Source organism: Lutra lutra, chromosome 5 (assembly GCF_902655055.1).
Source record: "Lutra lutra chromosome 5, mLutLut1.2, whole genome shotgun sequence".
Taxonomy (NCBI): domain Eukaryota; kingdom Metazoa; phylum Chordata; class Mammalia; order Carnivora; family Mustelidae; genus Lutra; species Lutra lutra.
The window spans coordinates 39230719-39256524 of NC_062282.1; the positions used below are offsets into that span (position 1 = coordinate 39230719).

At 39.5% G+C, this 25806-nt stretch overlaps 1 protein-coding gene across 1 annotated transcript in view; it reads left to right on the plus strand.

Annotated features, from left to right (window-relative positions):
- Positions 1-25806, plus strand: part of ITGA2 (integrin subunit alpha 2) — a 107800-nt gene that overhangs the window by 7889 nt on the left and 74105 nt on the right. Inside the window, exon 2 of the mRNA XM_047729979.1 lies at positions 19950-20070. Coding sequence (XP_047585935.1) covers positions 19950-20070 — 121 coding nt within the window. The remainder of the gene's footprint in view (positions 1-19949; positions 20071-25806) is intronic.

The following is a 25806-nucleotide window of genomic DNA, read 5'->3' on the forward strand; positions in this document are numbered from 1 at the left end:
ATTCTCAAAGTCATCTTTTGAGAAATCATAGTCCCATAGAACCCAGAGAATTAGAGTTGGCTTTGAAAGGTTCTGTTAGTGAAATGTTAAAGCCTTTTATTCTGTGTGACTCAGTGGTGTTTTCAAAGTGTTTTAAAACATTTTCATTTAATCATAAGAATTAGAAAAGAAATCAACATCAATTTCTTAATTTTGTTAACATTATAATTAGTTCAAAGGGCTTACATTCAAGTATTTTTTTCCAGTCTGTGCCTGCTGACACTTGTACATATAAATTACGTTTACTAACCAGTATAAACTTGAACTGCATATTTTGCTAATGTTTTCAGGTACTGGGACTGTTAATAGTTTTCAAATATATTGTTCTTCCTTTGAAAGAGTTGTCCAAACAGTTCACGGCAACTGTGCAATTTTATCAGTGAAGGTTCCTGCGTTATTATTCTGCATTCTGAAAGATTAAGTACAGTTCTTCCTTTTAGTGGTTGAAAGTGACTAGAGACAGTTTTTACTACAGAAGCCATACATAACTCCTGATCACTGAAAGGCTTTCTGTATAAAAATGAGGTTAATGTTTAAACAGAGCCACAGAAATAAAGCAGTGATGGACACTGTATTGTCAGCGTAAGAGATGATTTCATTGTGTTTTGAAAAGCATGAGCAAAGCTCTAGCACCCATGGATGCCTTGAACATTGGCAGTTGTCATTCCCTCTCATTCATTTGAAGGTGGCCTTTGTTTGTCTTTGTGCACGCCTGATCTCATTCCCATGGATACTGTGTAAAAATGCAGACTGAATGCAAGCTGGCCTCTGGTCAGCTCAGTCAGATAACTCTATTCCAAACTGTTTACCAGTTACCTTTGGGTCCTTAACCAAATAGCTTCATGGGCTCTTGTTAGAATACGGACACCGAATCTTTTGGATTTTTTAAAAAATATTTTATTTATTTATTTGACAGACAGAGATCACAAGTAGTCAGAGAGGCAGGCAGAGAGAGAGGGAAGAAGCAGGCTCCCTGCTGAGCAGAGAGCCCGATGCGGGGCTCGATCCCAGGACCCTGAGGTCATGACCTGAGCCGAAGGCAGAGTCTTTAACCCACTGAGCCACCCAGGCGCCCCTTTTTTGGATTTTATAACCTTTCCAAAGCCATATTCCAAATGCTGGCATGTAAATAGATCTTTCAGAACAATTGACTTAGTTTTTCTATGTACTTATTAACATTGTTGAGGGGAAAAAAAGAATAACTTAACCTTGGAAACTGGGATACTTATACGTGATCTTTATATACTTTTCAGCCTAAAAAAGGTAATAGATACTCTGAATAAAAGGGCCTTAATGAAAAATTGAGAGATGATTAAACAAATAATTTATGTAAATGTCATAGTGTCTTAGTCCATTTGAATTGCTGTAATGAAATACCACAGACTGGGTGACTTATAAACAACAAAGATTTATTGCTCATGATTCCAGAGGCTGGAAATCCAAGATCGAGGCGCTAGCATGGTCACCTTCTGGCAAGAGGCCTCCTCCTGGTTCATAGCTGGTGGAAGGGGCTGGAGTCTCTCTGCAGCCTCTTTTATAAGGCACCAATCCCATTCACGAGGGTAAAGCCTAAGCCCACCTCTCAAAAGCCCACTCCCTATCACCATCATCTTGGGATGTTAGGATTTCAATATAGGAAGTTGGGGTGGGGAAGGGGAACACAAGCATTCAGACCAGAGCACATGGTAACTAAGAAACCCCTTTATTATTACAGTATTTAATTTTTGTCCCCAAATTATTGGGCATCATTTTATCATTACTTTTTTGTTATGGTCTAAGTGAGATATGAACTTAACCCCTATTAAGAGTACAGTCCCGGGCTCCTGGGTGGCTCAGTAGGTTAAGCCTCCTCCTCGGCCCAGGTCATAATCTCAGGGTCGTGGGATGGAGCCCCACATCAGGCTCTTGGGATGGAGCCCCACATCAGGCTCTCTGCTCAGCAGGGAGTCTGTTTCCCCCCCACCCCCAGCCTGCTGCTCTGCCTACTTGTGATCTCTCTCTCTCTCTGTCAAATAAATAAATAAAATCTTAAAAAAAGAGAGAGAGAGAGAGAGTACAGTCCCACAGCCTCTCACCTTTGTCCGTGCTTTCTATTTTTGAAATACTCTCCATCCCACAGTCCATCTTCTGCAGTCATTTATGTGTCAATTTCATCGAGGCTCATGCACCCCAGAAAACTTCCTCAACCCCAATCCAATTTAGATGTTCTCCACATGTTCCTTGCCCTTGTCATTTTCTACTTCAAAAAGCCATTTACTTAGCTCTCACCCCCATCGGCTGCAAACCCTGAGAAGATAGGGCCTAAGTCCTTTTCACTGTGGCCCAGTTGAATTCTGGTGACTGAGTGATGACAGTTGGAGACATGTATGTCAGCTCCTGTAGCATGGAGGGAGGACACACTTTCTGAACGAAGGCCGAGCTGAAAACTTCATTGTTCTTTCCAATTAGAATATGCAAAAAAAGCCTCTATGTGCAGATTTATCTGAATTGGCTAAAATATTTCTTTCATCAGTCTTTTTTTCTTCACTTCTTTGGCAGAGCTTTTAGAATGTCTCTTCTTTGCCTTGAAATGTCCAATTAGGCTAGCTCTATCAACAAGTAACAAGATGAAGCAAAGCACGAGCCCGGTGCAGACATCCTTTTGTCCCCAAAGCGCTGTTCCATATCCCTATTCTGTTCTCATAAAGCAGCACCCATAATTCAGCTTCAGCTGGACTCTCTCTCCCACTGAACATTCTCTAAAATCATCTTCAATCCTATTTATTACGGTATTCACAGGCCCTGGCATATAGTAAGTGCTCAAAAAAATGATCGATAAAAACACTTTTTTAAATAAACTTGAAGCTAAGGACTCCTAGGTGGCTTAGTCAGTTAATTGTCTGCCTTCAGCTCAGGTCATGATCCCGGGCTCCTGCAATCAAGTCCTGCGTTGGCCTCCTTGCTCAGTGAACAGCCTGCTTCTCCCTCTGCCTGCCACTCCCTGTGCTTGTGCTCTGTCTCTCTTTCTCTGACAAATAAATAAATAAAATCTTTACAAAAATTAATAAAAAACAAGAATTCAGATAACTTAAGGTGCTTATATGTCTCTTGAAATACTAACTTGATTAATAGTTTCGGAACATTAAAGCAGAATATTTAATATTATAGAAAAATGACACATACTAAAACAGTCATCTTAACAGAAAAAGCGTTTGTATTTCTCTTTTGATATTTATAAGTATGAAAGTAACTTTTTATAGATATATTTACCATGAATATGAAAATGGTAAAAAAAATATATACTTTTTTTTCACTTGGTATCTTCCGTGCATACTTTTCTATATGGGCTTCGTCTCTGCAGATTTGCGTTAACGTATCCTGCCATATCATGGCTAACTATTGTTTCATTGTTGGATATTTAGGTTGTTTCCTGTGGGCTTTTTCCCCTACTGTAAATAATGTGTCTATAAATATCATTGTGCAAGAAGCTTTTTCTTTCTTTTTCCTTTTGGACAGTCTCCAACAGAGGCATTACTGGGTCAAAGATTCTGTGTGTTTTGTAGCTCTTGTTGCATATTGAACAGTGTAGGCCTCAGTAATGTGTGAATTTGCAAATTTCACCCACATGGGGTTTTCGTTTACCTTTTGTAGTTTTTCTTTTCTATCTTTTTGTAGTTTGGTAGATGTAAAGTGATCCTTCATATTTATTTTAAATCCTCATTCTTTATATTCATTAGGGTGTACTTTTTTTTTTTTTTTAAAGATTTTATTTATTTATTTGACAGAGAGAAATCACAAGTAGGCAGAGAGGTAGGCAGAGAGAGAGGAGGAAGCAGGCTCCCCGCTGAGCAGAAAGCCCGATGTGGGGCTTGAACCCAGGACCTGGGATCATGACCTGAGCCAAAGGCAGCGGCTTAACCCACTGAGCCACCCAGGCGCCCCTAGGGTGTACTTTTTAAGTTATAATTTAAGACTGTCTATCTTTAGGAAAATATGTGGAGATTAGGATATTCTGGAATTTAGTTCTAGAAGAACATCAAGAGATCATCTAGTAAATGCCTCAGTTTTATAATAATCAGTTTTTTAAATGACTAAAGCCCGAAACTCCAACGTGCAGTGCGCTGTCCATCATTTCAAAATGCTCTTCAGAATTTCTTTAACAAACCCCCTTTGGTGACCTATTTCCCATAGACTCATTATAATCCATTTCACTTGGGGAGTGGCAGGCCTCTAGTTAAGATTTCCATGCTTCCACGGGTCAGACCTGTTTAGGGGGAGAGAGGGGATATTCTGTCTGCCAGAGCACTTGACTTCAAGTAACCGAATTTGGAGATTGTTCTTTTTAGCTTTTGCCACGTAAGCCCTCACCCTAAAACTTAGTGGCTTAAAATGACAACCATCCTTTGATATCGCTCATGGTTTCTTGAAAGCTATTTGGGAATAGCTTGACTGGGCAGTTCTAGCCTGAAGTTTCTTATGTGGTTACTGTCAGAGAGTGGGCAGCTCTCTTTGTGTGGCCCTATCAGGTGGCCTTACCATCATGGCACCCTCTGATAGCCTGACTTCCTGCGGGATGACTCAGGAATCCAAAGGCGTGTGTTTCCTTCTCCCCAAACTGGCAGAAACTGCATGGCCATTTCTAACATAGACTCAAAAATCATGCAACTGCCTCTGTTCATCAAAGTAGTCATAAAGTCTTGCCTAGATTCTGAGGGAGGAGACTTACTCTCTTGATGGGAAGAGTGTGAAGTAATTCCCAGACAGATTTTAAAACCACCACAGTAATTTAATCAACTTAAGCGTGCTTACAAGACAGTTCATTGTTTACATCAGAGTTGCTCAAGATGGGCATTATTGACATTAGGGCCAGATAATTCCTGCGGGGCAGGCGGGGGCGGGTGGAGGGGCTGTCCTCTGTGCTTGCTCGCTGTAGGATGTTGAAGAGCGTCACTGGCCTTCACCGACTAAATGCTAGTAAACACCCCCCACCCCCCCAGTGCAGCAACCGAAAATATGTCCAGACATTGCAAAATGCCCCCAAGGAACAAAATTCTCCCAGCTGAGAACCGCTACACTAAACAAACACGTACAGATGTACCTCAGAGATAATGGGACTTCAGTTCTAGACCACCACAATAAAGCAAATATTGCAGTAAAGTGAGTTAAGTAATTTTTGGTATCCCAGTGTGTACACAAGTTATGTTGAAGGGCTCCTGGGTGGCTCAGTGGGTTAAAGCCTCAGCCTTCGGCTCAGGTCATGATCCCAGGGTCCTGGGATCGAGCCTCGCATCGGGCTCTCTGCTCTGCAGGGAGCCTGCTTCCTCCTCTCTCTCTGCCTGCCACTCTGCTAGTTGTGATTTCTCTCTGTCAAATAAATAAAATATAAAAAAAAAAGTTATGTTGAGGCTATACTGTCATCTGTTAAATGTATGATAGCATTATGTCCCCCAACTGTACATACCTTAATTTTCAAATACTTTATGGCTAAAAAGTCCTCATCATCCTCTGAGCTTTCAGCAAGTCATAATCACTGATCACAGATCACCATAACAAATATAATAATAATGGAAAAGTTTGAAATAGGGCAAGAATTACCAAAATATGACACACAGACATGAAGTGAGCAAATGCTGTTGGAAAAAAATGTGACCAATAGACTTGCCAGACACAGGGTTGCCACAGTCCTTCAGTTGGTAAAAAAGACAAATAAAGGTCAGTAAAGTGAAGTACAATACAACAAAGTGTGCCAGTATTAGGCACCTGTATTGTTCATGGCCTTGTGGAAAGAGCTCTAGCTCTGGGGAATAAACGAAATACCGCTTTACAAGGTGACTTTGCGTGTCACAGGAAAGCTGTTCCCTACCTTTCTGGGTCAATGGGAAGACCAAAGGGGATTATGAATAGCAAAGTATTTTGCAAACTGGAAAAGCATTTATGATGTTATTTTTTAAAAAAAATCTATATACTTGGGGCGCCTGGATGGCTCAGTCATTAAGCCTCCGCCTTCAGCTGAGGTCATGATCCCGGGATCCAGGAATGGAGCCCCACATTGGGCTTCCGGCTCAGCAGGCAGTCTGCTTCTCCCTCTCCCTCTCCCACTCCCCCTGCCGGTGTTCCCTCTCTCGCTGTGTCTCTCTCTCTCTCTCTGTCAAATAAATAAATAAAATATTTTTTAAAAAATAAAAAATCCATATACTTGGTTTTCATCTATTTTTATCATCATTAATTTATTGAAGAGATCTGTTTAAGGAAACTTTATGTAGTCCCATCCAACAGCAGCTGTGTCAGACCCTGGGGGAATGGGAAGATTCAGGGTAGACCCTCAGGAGCTCTGCTTTTCATTTTTAACATCACCTCTGGAGGAAAAGGGTAGCACCTAGATCCTTACTGAATATAAAATTAAACACTGAAAACAAAGTCATTTAAAGAAAAATTGTATTTTTCTTAATGAAGGCAGGAAAACATTATGCCACTATAGTCCAAAAGCTGTTGTAAAGGTCATCTTATGCTTTTGGATTTTGCACTACCTTTTTTTTTTTTTTTTAAGATTTTATTTATTTATTTGACAGAGAGAAATCACAAGTAGGCAGAGAAGCAGGCAGAGAGAGAGGAGGAAGTAGGCTCCCTGCTGAGCAGAAAGCCCGATGTGGGGCTCGAACCCAGGACCTGGGATCATGACCTGAGCCGAAGGCAGCGGCTTAACCCACTGAGCCACCCAGGCGCCCCTGCACTACCTTTTTTGTTTTAAAAGCACTAGAGCTATAAGCCAGCCATCATACAGCTTAAGTCTATATACAATATATGGTCATTTCTAGAGGGCCTATAATTTCTAAATTTACTTGCTTTGTGTGTGTGTGGTTTTTTTTTTTTAAGAGCAGGAGAGGGCTTTCTACATTATTCCTGCATTTTCGTCCTTTTAGCATGAAGACAATGCCATTGAAAATGACTTCCTGTGGTTGTGTATGTGTTCAAATGATCTTATGTGACCTATGACCATTTGTCATTGTCATAAATATTCTAAGTATGATTAGCTACGCTTTGGAGTTTGAAGTCTGTGTTCAAAGTTTAAAGTCAGGATCTGAGTGACCCCACTTCCTGATTGTGTGACTTCCTGAAGGATCCACCAACTGATAATGTTTTCTTGGCTTTCGTGGTATACTTAGGGTATGCCTCAGCAAAATGCAGCAATGTGTCATCCTCCCACTCATTACACATCAGTTCTCAGAAACTTATACAGAAAATCATTGAGAATATGCTTTTCATGGTAGAGGTGAAGGTGGGGTCAAAAGTGGTATGCTTGGTAAACGTCACAAAAACCGTGCTAGCCTGTGTAACGTACAAGGATATTAATAGTGAAAACAAAACAAAACCAGAAAAACAAAACAAATAAAACCAGGTGTCTTTACTAAGTGCTCATCATTTGCTAGGCACTGGGTTGGCAGTTTAAAACACATTGTCTGATCACAATGAGGCAGATTTGTGTGTTATATCTATTTCACAGGTGAAAAAGTGGTGGCAAAGGATGAGGAATTTGCCCAAGGTCACAGAGCTATTCAAACCCTAAGCTCTTAGGCACCATGAGATACTGCTGGTCTTGCCCAGTATGTAGATTTTTCAGTTAAAAAAAAAAATCCTTATACTTCTAACACTGGTATACTTCCCCCACAAATAGTCCATCTTTTTTGGGGTTCACCTATAGCTGGATAAAAAATGAAGTTAAATGTTATCTAAAATTCTAAATAGAAAATAAAATGTATCTGTATATTTGTCTGTATATATGTCTGTACATCCATATGTCTATGTATGTATCCATGTTTACTAATCTAACTTTGCCTCCATCTGTCTGTATCTTCTCAGTAGTCTGCAGTCAAGCATTTTCCTTTGAACCAGTCCAGAACTCATATTTATTAACTAAACCGGTCTTTATTGACCTCGCATTATATGTTATTGTTAGATACTGATTTCCCCTTATATGTTATTGTTAGGTAGGAAGGTGAAACAATCTTTGTCAATTCAGTTGATTATTATTGGTCCACAACCTCATGGAATGCTGGGGACAGCAGTAAGTCCAGTAGGCCGATTCCCTAGTCTTAGGGACAAAGATTAACCATGAAACAAGAGAAGCTTAAGTTTCAAGGACCCTCACTCTTCAGGCCCCTTCCCAAGTGTTTGCACAACCTGACATGCAAAAGTTGAGGTCACTGTCTCTTTCGCACCCTACCATATTCAACAAAGATGTCAACAACAAACTGGTTGAGAAAGGTCACCAACTGAAAGATTTTCTGGATTAATCCCTGTAAAGAAAACTTGAGGGAACTTAAAATATTTTAGCTCATGTATGATATTGGAAAACAGTCCTAAACATTCACATGACATTACAAATAGGAGTTATGAAAATGAAAGGAACTTCTCTTAACTTTAAATAATAAACATTTCTTAAGGTTCAACTTACCATGCCAAAAAATATTGAATACCTTTTAGAATTTTATAAATGGTCAAGTGAAGAGGTGATTAAAAGGTATAGAGGCAAGAAACTGTAGGAAAAGGATATTACAGAAGTGTATTAGGCGATCAATAATATGTATATTGTTTTTTCAGATTTTTTAGCTTTTAAAAATATGTAATTTGCTAGGATTGCTTTTCTCATCCTAATTAAGTATTTAATACCTGAAATTTATTTCACAGTTTTGTCATTTTCTTTCCTTAAAGGGTCACTCTGCCCCACATTGTAGAAGGTTCAATTCCAACAAAACTTAGATCTCCCTGTAGAGATTCTAATGAGGGAGGCAGACAGAGAAGAGATAGATGTATAACTTGTGAGGTAGTGATGCATTATTCAAAACACAGCAGAGTAAGGGAGATAGAGAATGCTAGACAGTGGGTGGGAAATGGGCAGGTATCATCTTACATGGGTTTATGTATTAGTTATCTATGACTACATAACAAATTAACACACAGACAATGACTTAAAATAATAGACACTTATTATCTTACAGTTTCTGTGGGTTGGGAATTTGGGCCTGGCTTCACTAGAGTCCTCTATGCCAGGGTGTCTCTTAAGGCTGCACTCAAGGTATGGGCCAGAGCTGGGGCCTCATCTGAATGCTCAGCTCTTCTGCTGACTTCTGCTCACTTTGATTGTTGGCGGGATTGATTTTCTCCAGGGCTATTGGACGGAGGACCTTAGTTCCTCTCTGGCTCCCACTGAAGGCTGCCCTGAGTTCCTTGCCCTGTGGACCTCCTTGCTGCCTCAAAGACACAGAAAGAGAGGGCATCTGCTAGCAAGACAGAAATTACAGTCTTACGTAAGATAATCACAGAAGTGATCTGTTGTAAACTTCGATTCTATGTTTTGAATCTTCAGGTCTTTTGGTTTGAAGTCACAGGGGAGAGGATCACACAAAGGCAAGAATAACAAGAGATGGGGTTCACTGGGAGCCCCCTGACCACCACAGATAGTGAGGAAAGACAGCCCTGATGGACCGGTGTTTGATGCAAACAGAAGGGCAACAAGAGTAAAGGTGACGCTTTCTGGGAAAAGAATATTCCATGTTCAAGGGCCCGAATGCAGAAGGCCAGAGGTCAGAGTGTATTTAAGGAAGAGCCAGAGTCCAGCTGAGTGGGATAAGGGGATAGGGCAGGAGGTGAGATCAGCCAAGCAGGGGAGGGAGTGATGGCATAGCTCTCCAGGGAGAACTCACATGAAGAACAGTGGAGTAACGTTTCACGTCAGTACGCCACAGTGAGAGATGCGAATGGTGAATATCAGGGGAGTCGGAAGAAGCGTGTATGCAGGTTGAATGGTAGGGAAAGACCAGAGCCAAAGTTTATAGAGAAGCAGCCTGTGAACAGAGATTTAATAGAGGAAATATTCACTTCGGTTATGTCTGTTCCTTCCATACGTTGCCTCAGGATATAAGGCATATATTGTTACTGAGCAAGTTATTTCGCAGGCATTGACTTGCTAAATGCACAAAAATGCTATTCTGTGAGAGAGAGAATGAGAGAGAGAGAGTGAGAGAGAGAGAGATGGAGAATTTCTCCTTTCACGCAGAAGGAATTTAGGAATGAAGTGTGAAAATAGGAAGGGAATTGATGAGTGGGTATTCCCAGTCCTCTTGGCCACTAGGAGACCGTGAGTCTGCCAGATGGCATCTTTATGAAAAAACAAAATAAAATAGAATCTATTGAGTTATCAGGAGGCACTAAGTCATACATGAATTTAAGGAGAATTTGGAGATGTTCATTGCCTGCAAGATCAAAAAATGTGAACCTCAAAATGATCCAACTACGTGTCACAGCAGCCCAAGACTTGATGCAGTTACTCTGTCAAGAAAAAACTTGGATCTTTTTTCCACACAAAATATGAACTTTAAATGACATAAGTGGAATTATATATAACTCTCCTGTATTTATATATGCACATATATGGATTGGCAGAATTATCTTTGAAACTCGGAAGAGTAAATTAAAATTTTCTGATATAACCTGATTTTCCCCTGTCTTAATCTGCTAGGGCTACCCTTAACAAAATATCACAGACTGGGTGGCTTTAACAACAGAAATTTATTTTCTGTTATATATAGTTCTGGAGATTGGTCATCCAAGACCAAGGGGCCATCAGTGTTGGTTTGTGGTGAGACCTGTCTTTCTTGTGGGCTGCTGTCTTCTTGTTCTGTTCTCACACAGCCTTACCTCAGTAATCACATGGGGAGAGAACTTTCTGGTACTTTTCCTCTTCTTATATGGGTACCAGGCCTATCAGATTAGGGTCCTACCCTTATGGCCTCTTTTTACCTTAATTACCTCCTTAAAGGCCATAGCTTTAAATGCAGTCCCATTAGGACTTAGGGTTTAACAGAGGAATTTGGAGGGATACAGTTTATCCATAACACCTCTGTAGCCTTAATAATATATTAATAACAATATTAACTTAATAATAATATATTAATAATGTATATTAATATTAATTAAATATATTAACAATATATTAATAATATATTAATGGATTTATCTCTGACCATGGAAATGATGCACATATTTCTTTAATATGAACACAGAGTAATTGTTAAATAAATGATACATGCATACATTGGGTTTTTCTTTAAAGGTAGACATGAACCATGAAGCAGGGGATTATTACCCAGATGTCAACCAGAGTCTCTCTGCTTCTTAAAATTGAGATAAGACTCCTTCAAATTCCTATTCCACCCTATAGGAAAATACAATGCTCTCCCAAGAGCTCTCTGAACTCCTAGGAGTTACCCATTTTCATTGTCATTCAATCTCCATCTTCTGACTGTGGAATTTTTGCTCTCCACTCTGTCAGGTCTACTATTTGATTGTGTCCTATGTTAATACAAGTTAATACATTAGCGTGTTACTGTTTCACTGATGCTGACAGATGACACGGGATTTCTGTGTCAGAGACAAAGGACTTTATAACCGCACAACAAGCAGCATGCACACGAGCGTGTTTATGTCAGGAACCCTTTTGCTTCTCCATGAAGTCTCCTGGGGACTATGTAAAGGGGTTCAAATGGACTCCTGCACCCACACTAGGCTGCATTACAAGATAGGAACCTGCTGTTTTACAGCAAGAAGTCAGCAAGCCTGTTCTTTGTCCTGGAGGGAGATCTTACCTCATCCATCAAGGCTGCCCACTATAAACATCACCCTGAAAAATGGCCGAGGTAAACAGCAGTCAGGATCTTAACATTCTTGGCATACCCATATTATGAAGTTGAATGGTGCCCCCCAAAAGATATGTCTACATCCTTGCCCCCAAAATCTGTGTATACTACCTTATTTGGATAGAGGGTCTTTGAAGATTCCCTTGTGGAGACCATTCGTAGAAACATGAAAGTTGAAGCTGCTTCTGGTGAAGTTCTCAAGAAGAAAATGAGGCACACGCTTTTGGGAACTGGAGGGAAGGTAATCCTTGTTATATCATGGCAGGAAATTTGGGCTAATTGTGCCCTGAGGTTGTGTGGAAAGCAGAGCTTTCAAGCAGTGAACATAGAAGCTTGGCTGAGGAGATTCCCCACCAAAATGTTGAAGGTGCAGCCCACTTTTTCCTTGCTGAATGTAGTAAAGTGCAAGACGAAAGAGAGAAAATTGAGAAAGGAACTGTTCGACAAAACAGAACAATACTTAATGATATGAGAAACTCTCAGTCTATCCAGATGACAGAAACAAAAGCTAATATTAGGAGACTCGTTGTTAAGAAAGTGTTGCTCTGAAGAAAAGGCCAAGGGTGTGGTTGGAACGTTTTGCAGAACAGATTAGGCATGTGATCCATGGATCCTCTCAACCATCTTGGCAGAGGCCAGGGATAGAGATGGAGTTAGCCAAGAACGGTCTGTGGAGAGCTCTCTTGTATAATGGCTTAGAACCCCGTGATGCACACAGGAGACCTCCAAGCTTTTAGGAATGTTGTTTCAGCAGAAATGTTGCCACCTGGGACTGAAAGGGACAGAGAAGCAGAGGCCAGTAGAGCTGTTGTGGGCCTAAGCGACAGAGCCTTGAGTAGCAGGGTATGATTCTCGGGCCTTGAAACCTAATGAAATTTGACCTGCTGGGTTAAACTTTCTTGGTACCTGTGACCCTTCATTCCTTCTCATTTCTCCCTTTTGAAATGGAAATGTCTGTCACATACCTGTCACACCACTATATTTTAGAAGCAGACAACTTGTTTTCAAGGCTCATAGACCCACAGATGGAGAGAAATTTTGCGCCAGGACAGACCACACCACCCTAATATAGATGAGAGTGTTTCTTCTGGAATCTTAAGCACAGTTTTCCTGGGAAACATTGCTGTCCCCTAAGAGTGTTCCCCTCTTAGGAAGGGGACCGCTTAGGGGACCCCTCTTAGGCTTGATGACCTTCCTGCTGCCCCTGCAGTGCTTGGCTCGCTGCCCCTGCTCTCGCCAACCCTCTGCAGCTTCTGAGGAGGACAAGTTTATAGATCTATATCTATCTGTATGTGATTAATTTAGATTTTATCTTTTATTGAGATGTAATTGACATATATATTACTTTGAGGTGTACAACATATGGTTCTGTATATATGTATTGTGAAATGATCTCCACAATAAGTCTAGTTCATAACCATCACCACAGATAATTACAGAGTTTTTTCTTATGATAAGAATTTTCAAGATTTATTTTCTTAGCAGCTGTCAAATATGCAATACAGTGTTTTTAACTGTACTCACCATGCTGTACATAACATCTTCAGGACTTATTTATTTTATCACTGGAAGAGTTCGTTTGTTTTTGTTTACTAGTTAACAGAGATATTTCCCCTGTAAAATGCCAGCATACATCTGCAGGAACGGGCCAGAGTGCAACCTGAGTACCCTAGTTAAAAACACCACACTCTTCCCTAATCTACCTTTTGCTTTTGGCCTTGAGTCTCTTCTCCTCATGAATTTCTTCCCTTATATTTCCCTGCACTTTTTTGCAAATGAAGCCTTCCATGAAAAGCCTGCCCCACAGCCCTTCAATATATGTAGACATGTTCAAATTTTGCACCGACTGCACAAGTTAGACCCTCCTTTTGCCATCTCTTACTACAAATATGTGCCATTAATCTCTTACAATGATATTTTGCATGTCAATAGACTTCCTCTGCCAAACTTTTGTTGTTGAATATAGAATGACCTATTTTGCTTTATACATTTATTTCTGCTCTGGTTTTCAAAAGATGTTTTTTCTTATCTAAGCTTCACTGCATTTTGAGAACAAAACTGGGTTAACTAATCTAATCCCCAAACATGTATTTATCTTTTTAATTATCTTATAACTTAAAATTGGGTTCCAGAATGAAGTGGGAGAATGAATTTCATGTTTTCTGAAACTAGTTCTCAAATTACTAAGGCTCCCCAAACACTTATTTCAGAGATGGGCAGGAATTCTCAGGGCAGGTAGTTCTTAAAAATTTTTTTAAATTGGGACGCCTGGGTGGCTCAGTTGGTTAAGCAGCTGCCTTCGGCTCAGGTCATGATCCCAGCGTCCTGGGATCGAGTCCCACACCGGGCTCCTTGCTTGGCGGGGAGCCTGCTTCTCCCTCTGCCTCTGCCTGCCATTCTGTCTGCCTGTGCTCGCTCGCTCTCCTCTCTCTCTGACAAATAAATAAAATCTTTAAAAATTTTTTTTTTAAATGAATAGAAGAAAAATGAATTCTACAGTAGTCAAGGTGTGCTTCTCTATTTGGTTTGCCTATGAATGTTAAAATGGCAATAAGCCAGGTTATAATCAACGAGGACTGTGAACATAGAGGAAATAAGTTAGATTTTCAAGGGATATAGTGTTTATATTTGCAGTAAGTTTAGTGAGATTCGCTGGAATACTGGGACTTCATTACTGTTGATAAATGCACAGCGAAGTCACCTTTGATAGATACTTTGAGTTTGCTGCACTATTATTGCATTCATAGGCATTCATATAAGGACAAGGAGGGAAGATTTGCACTTAGGGTAATGATAGTCCCTGGCAGGGCAAAGCTCAAGTCACCTTGAAACTCACTGCATCTAACATAGAACTGGAAATGTATAAATTAAGGAAACAACCTATGACTTTCGGTGCCAGTTTTTTTTATCCCATACTCTTCTCTTTCACATCTCTGTACTTCTGAGCAGGATGTTCCTTGTGCCTGGAATGACCTCTGCCTTCCTCTTTATGTCATGAATTTCAGCTCATCCTCCAAGGTCCAGATTAATTGCCACCTCTCCTGTGAAGCCTTCAAACTTAGATAGAATGTAGTTCTCTGAAATTTAATACTCATCCCGTTATGAATAATTATTTGTTTTTTACTCAAATTACCAGAAAGAAGCTCAAAGACAGCAGGGATCTTGTCTGTTTTCTTCATTGCTATATCCCCAGGAACTAGAAAATGTCTGGCACAAAAGACTAGATGAATATGTTCCCAATGAGCCATTTATTAGTGGGTACAGACATATGGGCCTGGTGGAAGGGAACACAATGAACCAAAAATGGCCGTTATTATCCATACTATCCAGTTAAGTTATAAGAACAGATATAGAAAGGTATTTTCATACACAGTGGGACTGTAAAGAAGAATAGACAGTGAATTAGATAGAATACTTACATTAAATTTACATAAGCTAGGGGCACCTGGGTGGCTCAGATGGTGAAGCATCTGCCTTCAGCTCAGGTCACAATCTCCAGGGCCTGGGATAGAGCCCTATGTCAGATTCCCAGCTCCGTGGGGAGTCTGTTTCTCCCTCTCCCTCTGCCTTTTCCCCTGCTTCTGCTCCTTCTCTCTCCCTCTCAATGAATGAATAAAATCTTTAAATATATATTTAAAGATTTTATAAATACATATATTTTTAAATATATATATATTTATAAATATATATATAAATATATATATTTATAAACTTAACATAAATGATTTAGCTATCATAGGCTAAGTGTGAAATGATGACATAGTGAGTTATAAATATATATTTGAAGAGAAATAAGTGTAGTGAATTGAGATTATCCAGGTTTATCAAAAGAGGCATGGTCTTGACGGGAGGATTGAATTAGCAGGAAAGAAGGTATTTAGGATCCATGGAATGAGGAATGACAAGGGAAAATGACATATTTTGTGAGGAAACGAACAGACCATTTATGAAGGAAGTTTTGGACAGTAAGGTTGAGGAAATGAGCCAGACCCAGACTCAGAGCTTAACCACCAATTGTGTGACACTAAACAACAAGAATGGTATCTAATGTCCTTAGATACACACTGGTAATAATAGCTACATTTTGCTTTTTCACAAGGTTTCATGGAGGATCAAATGAGTCAGAATGATTCTGAAATAGGTGGGTGGGCATGAACACTAAGAAATAGTATGATAAAGTTTATAGTTTAAATAAGAGGAAAAAATGTTGGAGGGAAATACATTCAAACTCCCTGCACTTGCATTAAAATGACATGACTATGAGTGGTCTTTCTTCCCCTAAATTCTCTATGTTCCACATTATCTTTGAAGAACATATATTAATTAAAAATTCATTTCATTCAACAAATGAACTATACTAGATGCTAAGAAAATAAGAGTGAATAAAAGGAATAAAATCTGAGCTCGCAAGGAGTTTAGGTCTTAGTAGGCAGAGACAGACACGAAATAATGCAGATACTTCAGATAATTAGTGCTGTGCTGTGGTGTATTGATGGAGTAGAGTGTTGCTGCTAGATAGAGGAATCGGGGGAAGTCTCTGTGAGGATAGTAGAGACCTAAATAATGAATGGATGCCAAGACATGGATGCTGAGCTGGGAAGAAAATGTTGTAGGCAGTGGGTCAAGCAGCTGCAAAGGCCATAAGCAGAATGAGCTACTTGTGCTCGAAGAACAGAAGGAAAGCCAGCGTGGCTGAAACATAGTGAGGAAGGAGGGTAGTGAAAGTGAAGTCACCAGATACACAAGGTCACATCATGAATGATCTTTGAAACCATGGTAAGAAAATTGGATTTTATTCTCAGTGTACTGATAGACATTGGGATATTTCTATGACAAAGGAGGCAAGAATATGTAACAGGAAAAAGACAGTCTCTTCAACAAATAATGTTGGAAAAACTACACAGCTACATGCACAAGAAGGAAACTGGACCGTTTTCTTACACAATACAGAAAAATAAACTTCGGGTGGATTAAAGTCCTAAATATGAAACCTGAAACAATAAAATTCCTAGAAGAAAAATAGGCAATAATTTGTTTGCCATCACATCCCAGATATGTTTCATCTGGGAAAGGAAATAAAAGGCAAAATTAAACTGTTGGGACTATACCAAAGTAAAATATTTCTGCACAATGAAAGAAACCATCAAAAACAACAACAAAAAAGACAGCCCACTGAATAGGAGAAGATATTTGGAAGTGATATATCCAATGTCCACACACACACACACACACACACACACAAATACCAATTAAAAATGGACAGAAGACATTCACAAGCATTTTCCAAAGATGACATACAGATGGCCAACAGACATATGAAAAGATGCCCAACATCACTCATCATCAAGTAAAGGCAAATCAAAACCACAGTGAGGTACCACCTCACACCTGTCAGAATGGCTAAAATAAAAAACACGAGAAAAAACAAGGGTTGGATAGGACGTGGAGAAAAAGGAACCCTCATGCACTGTTGTGGGAATGTAATTTTGTGCAGCCACTATGGAAAACAGTATGGAGATTCCTCAAAAAATTAAAAGTAGAATTACCCTTGATCCAGTAATTCCACTACTGGTATTTACCCAAGGAATACAGAAGCACAAATTGGAAAAGATACATATACCCTAATGTTTATTGCAGTATTATTTACAATAGCCAAGATATGGAAGCAACGCAAGTGTCCTTCAATAGAAGAATGGATAAAGAAGATGTGGTATATGTGTATTTGTATATATGTATGTATATATATACATGTACATATATATACACACACATTTTTATATATACATGTGAGATTTTATTTTGATAAGTAAGTGCAATATAAAATATTCGACCTGAAAAATAAAAATAGAAACCAAATAAAAATTTAAAAATTAATAATTGTAAATATTATTTGTTTATTATAATATATATTTGTTATTTATTTATATTTGTACATATTTATTATTATAAATAATTATTTAATAAAATACTTAATTTAATAAGATAATTATTTATTTTATTATTTTTTATTTTAAAAATGTATATACACATACACATATATATATTTATACATTAATATAATATATAAAATACATATTTGTATATAATATATATATAAGTTGAAATATAATGGCGAGATGGTAAAATAAATTCCAACTTGATTTTGTGTCAGTACATGATCTGCTAAGGTCTAATTAATAGGTATAATTAATTAAATGATGTCATTACAGTCCTATGTGTCCTTTCCAGCATTAGATATTAGAAAAGTAGGAGCATTTGACATCAGATCCCCAAGCTTTTACTAGTATGTTAGATAATTGGTAACATAATTAAATGGCATTTATTATGTTCCGCACAGTGGGATGAAGTTAAACTGTTGGTTGAAAACACCAGTATTCTGAGTGTCAGTTCTGGTTCCATGATTAATTTGCTATGTTATTTTCTTCTGCATTTTATTTCCTGAAAAATAGGAAAGTGAAATGGTACATGTGAAAAATAGATGTTAAGGAGAAAATTTGCAAATGTAAAGCTATGTAGATTTTGTCACAGAGTATTTCAAAATTACTGTTTGTCCTTCTCTTCTTGTCTGACCACATTTCTAAGAACTAACGAGCTGAGCTGTCTTGAATGAACAGATCGTGGTGGAAGGACTTTGGCACATAGAGAAGCACGTTATCTACTTTAAGTCCCCAAAACTTTATCACTGACTTCATAATTCCTTTAGTGCACTGCGTGGAATCAGCTCCCAGAAGTAGGCAGGCCCCGTGGAGGAAGAGGCCCTTTTCCTCTAGCCTTTCTGTACATGAAACAATAGATTTATGAAATACTCTGTACTTTCATTGCTGCCCAGAAAGTGGGATATTCTCTCATGAAAACATGTATTAATAGAACTTGAATGTCAGTTTTAAAGAACCCACTCTAGAGGCACCTGGGTGGCTCAGTTAGTTAACCCACTGCCTTCAGCTCAGGTCATGATCCCGAGTCCCGGTATCAAGTCCCACATTGGGCTCCATGCTCAGCAGGGGTCTGCTTCTCCCTCTGACCCTCTCCCATCTCATGCACTCTCTCTCAAGTAAGTAAATAAAATGTAAAAAAAAAAAAAAAAGAACCCACTCTATCTTAAGTCTCTGTAAAAATAAACACTGATCTCAGCATGAAGTGTTCGCCCGTCCCCACAGATGGCACTTAGAGCCACACAGTTTTCTTTCTCCAGAATGAAGGACTGACAGCCATCAGCCTTACTCTTTGCCTTATTCCCTTTCTATCACAAATAAGATTTTTCAAATAAGTCTATTAGGGTCTTATCCTATCAAAGTCTTTGTTGTTTTTGAAAATGATTTTCATTTCTTGAGCATTCAGAAAGAAGCATCAAAAACCAAAACTACTTTTGACAGTTCTCAAAATAAAAAAATGGAATAAAAGTGATGGGACACCATCCCCTAGATTTTCATCCTCAAAAATGATCTCTTCTGAAGGAAAATGATATCGTTTTCAAGGAGCTGTGATTTTTCTTCCTCCTTTGATCTCGTTACTCGTGCTTTTCCAACAGATATTTCATAGAGAGTCCATGTCAAAATCTTCAGGGGAAGTTAGGGGGAGAAGTCGATAGCCTTTATCTTCTGCCCTTGGGCAGCTTGGAGTCTTGCTGTGTTAAGAAGGACAAACAGGATTGAGTTCCTAGAGATAATATGTGGCTTAAGAATCCCAGCTATTTGGGCACCTGAGTGGCTCAGTGGGTTAAAGCCTCTGCCTTCAGCTCAGGTCATGATCCCAATCAAGCCTCACATCGGGCTCTCTGCTCAGCGGGGAGCCTGCTCCCCTTCCTCTCTCTCTGCTTACTTTTGATCTCTGTCAGAAAAATAAATAAAATCTTTTTAAAAAAAGAAAAAGAATCCAAGCTATTGACTCAGACAGCCATGTGTTCAGATCCTGCCCTTACCCTTATTACTTTCCACCTATGAGACAAACTTATCTCCAGGAACCTTAGAAATATCTGCAAAACAAATATAATGTTAACAGTCATCTCCTAGAGATGCTATGAGGATGAATGAGGTAATGAATCATGCATATAAAGTATTTACCATGGTACCAGAGCTGCAAATAAGTACTTCAAAAGCAGTAGCTATTATTTCTTGGCAAACGCTAAAAAGGAGAATAATTATTATATAAAACAAGTTTTTTAAGTGGCCTTTGAGAATTATATTACAAAACTTATTCACAAATTGTAAATATGGACCATGTTTTCATTTTTCTTAATAGGCATTTTGAATTGTTGTATGGCGTACAATGTTGGTCTCCTAGGAGCAAAGATATTTTCCGGTCCTTCAAGCGAACAGTTTGGCTATGCAGTGCAGCAGTTTGTAAATCCAAATGGCAACTGGTAAGAATATTCTTTTTATGATTTCAATAAAAATACTAAATAAATTTAATATTTAACTCTAATAGTTTGTTCAAGTTGGTACATGAATGTATTATTAATGCATAGCCCTCAAATATCCTTAAATGAAGGATCTGTCCTTGAGAGTTGGTAACTTTCAGATTGATAATTAATGAGATGGTATAATGGTATTTTTTAAAAACCTAGATAGAAAATTTTCCCTAAATATTCCATAGTCAATTCACAGTAGCAGTTTTGACCATTTAATTAATGGTCAGGGAGGGAGGGAAAGAGGGAGAGAAGGAGGAAGAAAGGGATAGGTAGGTGGGTGGACAGATGGATACATACATACATACATACATACATACAGTTGTCTTCATTTCTTATTCTGTAAACTGTATCCACCATTGAGCTTTGTAAATGGTCAGCTAGATAATGCTGGCTATTGGCCATTTCTAGATGATAGAAATTTTCCCTAAATTTTTTCCTTCAGCAAGTCTTTATCCGCTGGCTTTATTCTAAGTCAACCATCCCTCCCACAAGACACTCACAAGCATTTGAGCAGAATTTAGTTACCTTTCCCTAGTGCCTTTGCATCATTTGCTTTTGCATGAAAGTGCTCCCAGTTTTTTCATGCTGTCTAGTGGTTACATTTAAACCATGGTTACATTTATATATACTACCGACCCGGATATGGAAATAGATACTCCCATTGCTGGTTTAGGTTTCCCACAAAAATAATGAAAATCAATGCAAGGGAGTTCAGATGATTCTGAAAGTTGTCTTTAGGTAGAACTGTAGCTCCTCTCTTGTTAGTGTTGATGTGCACTGGTCACAGGAGTCCTGCCATTGGAAACTTAACTCCCCATTGCAGCAGAAGGTTCCAGACTTACTCTGGAGCTTCCAATCGGATTCTTCAGAGCTCCTTCCAAAGATTGAATGGGCTATTGTTGGCTTATCAAGTAAGAGCTATAATTAATACTCTTTTTTTTCTGTGAGACCTTATGTTTGATGCTCAAAAAATTAAATTCATAGACACATTTAAAATCCAAATTATTCACATTTTGGAGGAGGCCTATCTGTGTGATAAAGAAACAAAATGAAATTATCACTCAAGAGGTACATCTAAGGGTCTAAGAAGGCATCTTGAAGGAGGTGAATCATGAGGTGGGTCTTAAAGGGAGGAGACGAATAGGCAGGAGAAAAGCATTAACTAAAATGAGGAGACTTGGAAAGTAAGGGATGCTAGAGTTTGTCAGTCATCTGGAAGGATAAGATCTGGTTGAAAACCCAAAGAGTAGCAATTATTGACATCATTTGGGATGTGAGAGGACGTCTCTAACTATTATCTTATTAGGCTTTGATAACCATAAACTGTAGTCAGAAAGCTAGAAAGATATTATGGTTGGTATAGTTTGACCTTGGAATCTAGCAGATGACCCACAATTTTATATGTCCAGCCCCAATTCTTTCCTGAACTGTAGACACCCATAAGAACCATCACTATGTTAATGCCTACTAGACATAACAAGGTTAACATATCAAACTTAAACAAATACCTGATTTTCTGCACTAACTGATGAGACCAAAAGTCCTCGACTTCTCCCTTTCTGTCACCTCCCCCATATCTCATCCATTAGCCAGTCCTGTTGATACCACCACCAAAATACATGTGATGACAATCACTGGGTTTCCCTTGTCTTCCCTGCAGCCCCTGCTCAAAGCCAGCATGAGCCCTTGGGGGTACTGCTGCAGCCACTTCTCAGTCCGTCTCCTGCTTCCCTTCTTAACCCTCAGGACAATCTCGTGAACTCTTTTTTTTTTTTTTTAAAGATTTTATTTATTTATTTGACAGACAGAGATCACAAGTAGGCAGAGAGGCAAGCAGAGAGAGAGGAGGAAGCAGGCTCCCTGCTGAGCAGAGAGCCTGACGGAGGACTCGATCCCAGGACCCCGGGATCATGACCCGAGCTGAAGGCAGAGGCTTTAACCCACTGAGCCACCCAGGTGCCCCCAATCTTGTGAACTTTTAAATACATGATTCAAATAATGTCATTGCCTAGACCAAAACCCTCTGTGGCTTCCTACTGCTATTAGAATACATTAAAATTCCATAAAAGGTCTTCCGTGATCTGGTATCAGTCTGCCTATCCCATCTCATGATTTATCCCCTCGCCCCTGTGCTCCATGAATTGTGTCTTCTTTCTGTCCCTTGAACATACGAAGCTCATTACTACATCAAAGCTTCTGCACATGCTTTTCTCCTATAAGGAGCAATCTTCCCAGGATCTTCACTTGGCTGCTAGATTCCCATTTTTCAGTCTCAGTTCACATGTCTCCTCTTCATAGAAACCTTTCAGAGCATGTCTGCCAAAACGAGATCGCAACACACCTCCCAGCCACTCTCCTACTTTCCATGTAGATTTATTTTCTGCATAGTAGTTATTAGTATCTGAAGTCACCTTCATTTGTTTATATGCTCATTGTCTGTCTTCTGCCCTGTCTCTGAATAGAGGCACATTGTTTTTTTTCCAATGGTGTGTACTCAGAAACAGAGTGCTATCTGGCACCAAGTAGGGGATCAGTGATTACTTACTGAATGAGAGAATGAAAGTCCTATCTCCAAATGAATCACCTGAGGTACTCTACAACGTGAATTATAGTAGTTGACTTAAGTGACCTGAGCAAGACCTTTGGAAGGACTCTGATGGCCTGCTTCCTAAGTGTGACCTTGCTGAGGACAACCTGCCATCAAGCTTGAAATTGTTCTTTTCAAGTGACAAGGTAAATGTTGTTCTTTCTGAGGCAAGGTAATTCTGAGAGAAAGAGCCACCATCAGGAGGAGATGCTGTTAGAGACAGCAAGCCTACCCAGGATTGGAAGGCAGCTCAACTACTGGCCACACTGCAGGTTGAAGTTGAGTAAGACCAACAGGGACAAAATGTTGACAGGAATCTAGCAGGCAGAGTCCTGGGAATGTGAGAGGCAGCCATACATCCTTTTTGTCTCCATGATTCTCTCTGAAGATGCAAAACATTCTTAAAAGATGAGTGTATCGGCAACTTGATGATGAGATTCTGGTGCTGATCAGGTTATGTCCAGACCAAGGAAAGTAGACATTCCTAAGTCCTACCGTGTCCTTCTCATGACATTCCAGAAAGATGTATAAACACAGGACAGTGACTTGTGGGGAATAAGGCACCACTCTATTATTGGCTGGGCTGGTGCTTTTAACTCCAGTGTAGAGCTTTCTGGTAAGGTATAATGTTAGCCTTACTTCCCTCAAGCCTGTTTATAAGAGCACACCCCAGCACACAAGAAGAGGAGAAGGAAGAGTACCTGTGTTCCCCGAGAGGCTGAGTCCTGTGGCAGTGCAGAGCTGGAAGGAAAGATAGCCAAAGCTGGTGTGGCATGCCAGTCTGTCCTTTCACTGTGCTGGCCTTCTTAAAGCAAAGAAGCAGAAGAGGCTGCGTCATGGACATGATCCACTACAGGGTGGACCCTGTGTGAGGTGCAAAGTAGAAAACATCAACTTGCCTTTCAAGGAGTGTGGAGTAGAGTCAAAGCGGAAGATTGATATGCAGAGCCGGCAGCCTTGAGTAATACCAGAGATACAGTAAAGGCCAACCCCATGTGGTGAATAGTGTTGCTGTTCTTTTAGGGTCATAACTGTATTATCTTACTATTAGGAGCTCATTCTCTCCTCCCAAAGCGTGGGACGCTCGAGGGACAAGATTTCCTCCTGGTCCCTCTCTTATCAGCCTGGCCCTGCCAAGGTGCCTTGCCTCGGAGGACAGGGCTGTGGCAGGATCCAGCGATGGCGTGTCCCACTGCAGGGCTGGAGTGGGCCACAGCGAGGACAGGCAGCCCTCACAGCTCTCAGGCTCAAGGAAAATAATATGAAACTTGGAATCCAGAATTGCCTATTTGTTTTGACGATTGGCACCGTGCCCTTCTCCACTCCTAATTTATGACAACTGCACAGACATTATGGAAGTAGCAGATGTGGGAAGGACTGTTTAAACATTAACTTTCCTCCTGATACTAATCAAGTTAACTTTGGGCACAGAAAGTGGGATTACTGTGAATTCCTTTAATAACTGTGAGTCTTTTTCTCTTGGACTTAAATAACACACTCACACATACACACATACACACCCTTTTATTTTCTTACTCTCTTACTGCTTGTCCTGAAGCTGCTGTTTGGATAGCTTTTCCGCTGCTCTCTTTGACTTTCTTTACAGTCTGCATTGTTGAGCCCCAACTCTCTCTCTCAGCCCTTTCCTCCCTTCTAACATCTCGCCTATGGCTGTACCTGAGTTTTCTTTTTTTAAAGATTTTATTTATTTGACAGAGAGAAAGAGATCACAAGTAGGCAGAGAGGCAGACAGAGAGAGGCGGGGAGGCAGGCTCCCCGCTGAGCAGAGAGCCCGATGCGGGACTCGATCCCAGGACCCAGAGATCATGACCCGAGCCAAAGGCAGAGGCCCAAGCCACTGAGCCACCCAGGTGCCCCTCTACCTGAGTTTTCTTAAACCACGCTCCTTATTTTTCAAGTACAACTTCAGCTGTCCCATATGTCCCTTGTTTCTTAGAAACAAGGCATGGTTTACATTGGGATGGACAAGATTTTCGCAAAATGATCTTAATGCTTTTGCTTGTTTTATTTACTATATTTTTATTACACTGTGGACTTTTACTCTAGAAATAATGCTGATTGGCTTTGAGAATGCTAGTGCTTTTTTAACAGTCTCAAACAAGCTGCATAATTTTAAATGCAAGATTACCTCCCAAGCAGTGCAACAGAGCATCCCTCTGCCTGTAAGTAAAGCTGTGGTCTGCTCCCCCTTCTGTGTCACTTGGAAGCCCCCATTGTACACACAGGATGTACAAATGTAGATGAGGCAATTCTTATCAGAAGCAATTATACAAAGGATTGAGATATGTTGAAAGTCATTTCCTGGAAGCTTGTGGTGATATGTACTGTTTCTGTTTGTCTAATCCAAAGGCCTGCTGCATGAACAGTCTGAGCTCATTATATGACTCAAAAACCTTAGAACAGTCACTTGTGTAACAGAAACTGTGTGGAACAAGGGGTATTTCCAGTGGGAGAGATGTAGTTTCTTATGTCAGCAAGGACTGGTGCATACTTGTTCCTAAAGAAAAGAAGAGAAATATAATGAACATGTGTTATGGCCAATAAAAAATTCCATTATGTATGAGCTTATATTATAGTTCTAACTTTTAAACTAAGAAAAATATGAATAAAGCTCTATGTGTGTTATAACAGCTCGTCTATAGGAGATATGGAAGAGAATTTTAGATGAATAAGAAATATTCAGTTTTATAACACATACCAAAGATTATGCCATATGTAGGTTGGTAATAACAGTACTTGTTATTTACTGATATTTGTAATATTTAAAAGTACTGAGTACTCTTTCTTTGCTGAACATGTAATACTCACAATGGCTCTATTATTATCCCTTTTACAAATGAGGGGACTGGAACTTAGAAAGGTTAAGTAGTTTGCCTAAGATTACAGAGCTAAGAATGTGCATATGGTAGATTAATGCAAAACAGAGGTAAGATGTTCCAAGTATACATTTTTTTTAAGTATCCAAGGAAGAGAGTGGTAGAAGGTAATCGGCATTTATAAAAAATATTTAATTCTATTTTCATATAAACTTCATAAAGTAAGATCAACTTCATTCAGTATTTTGAATTAAAATTTCTGTT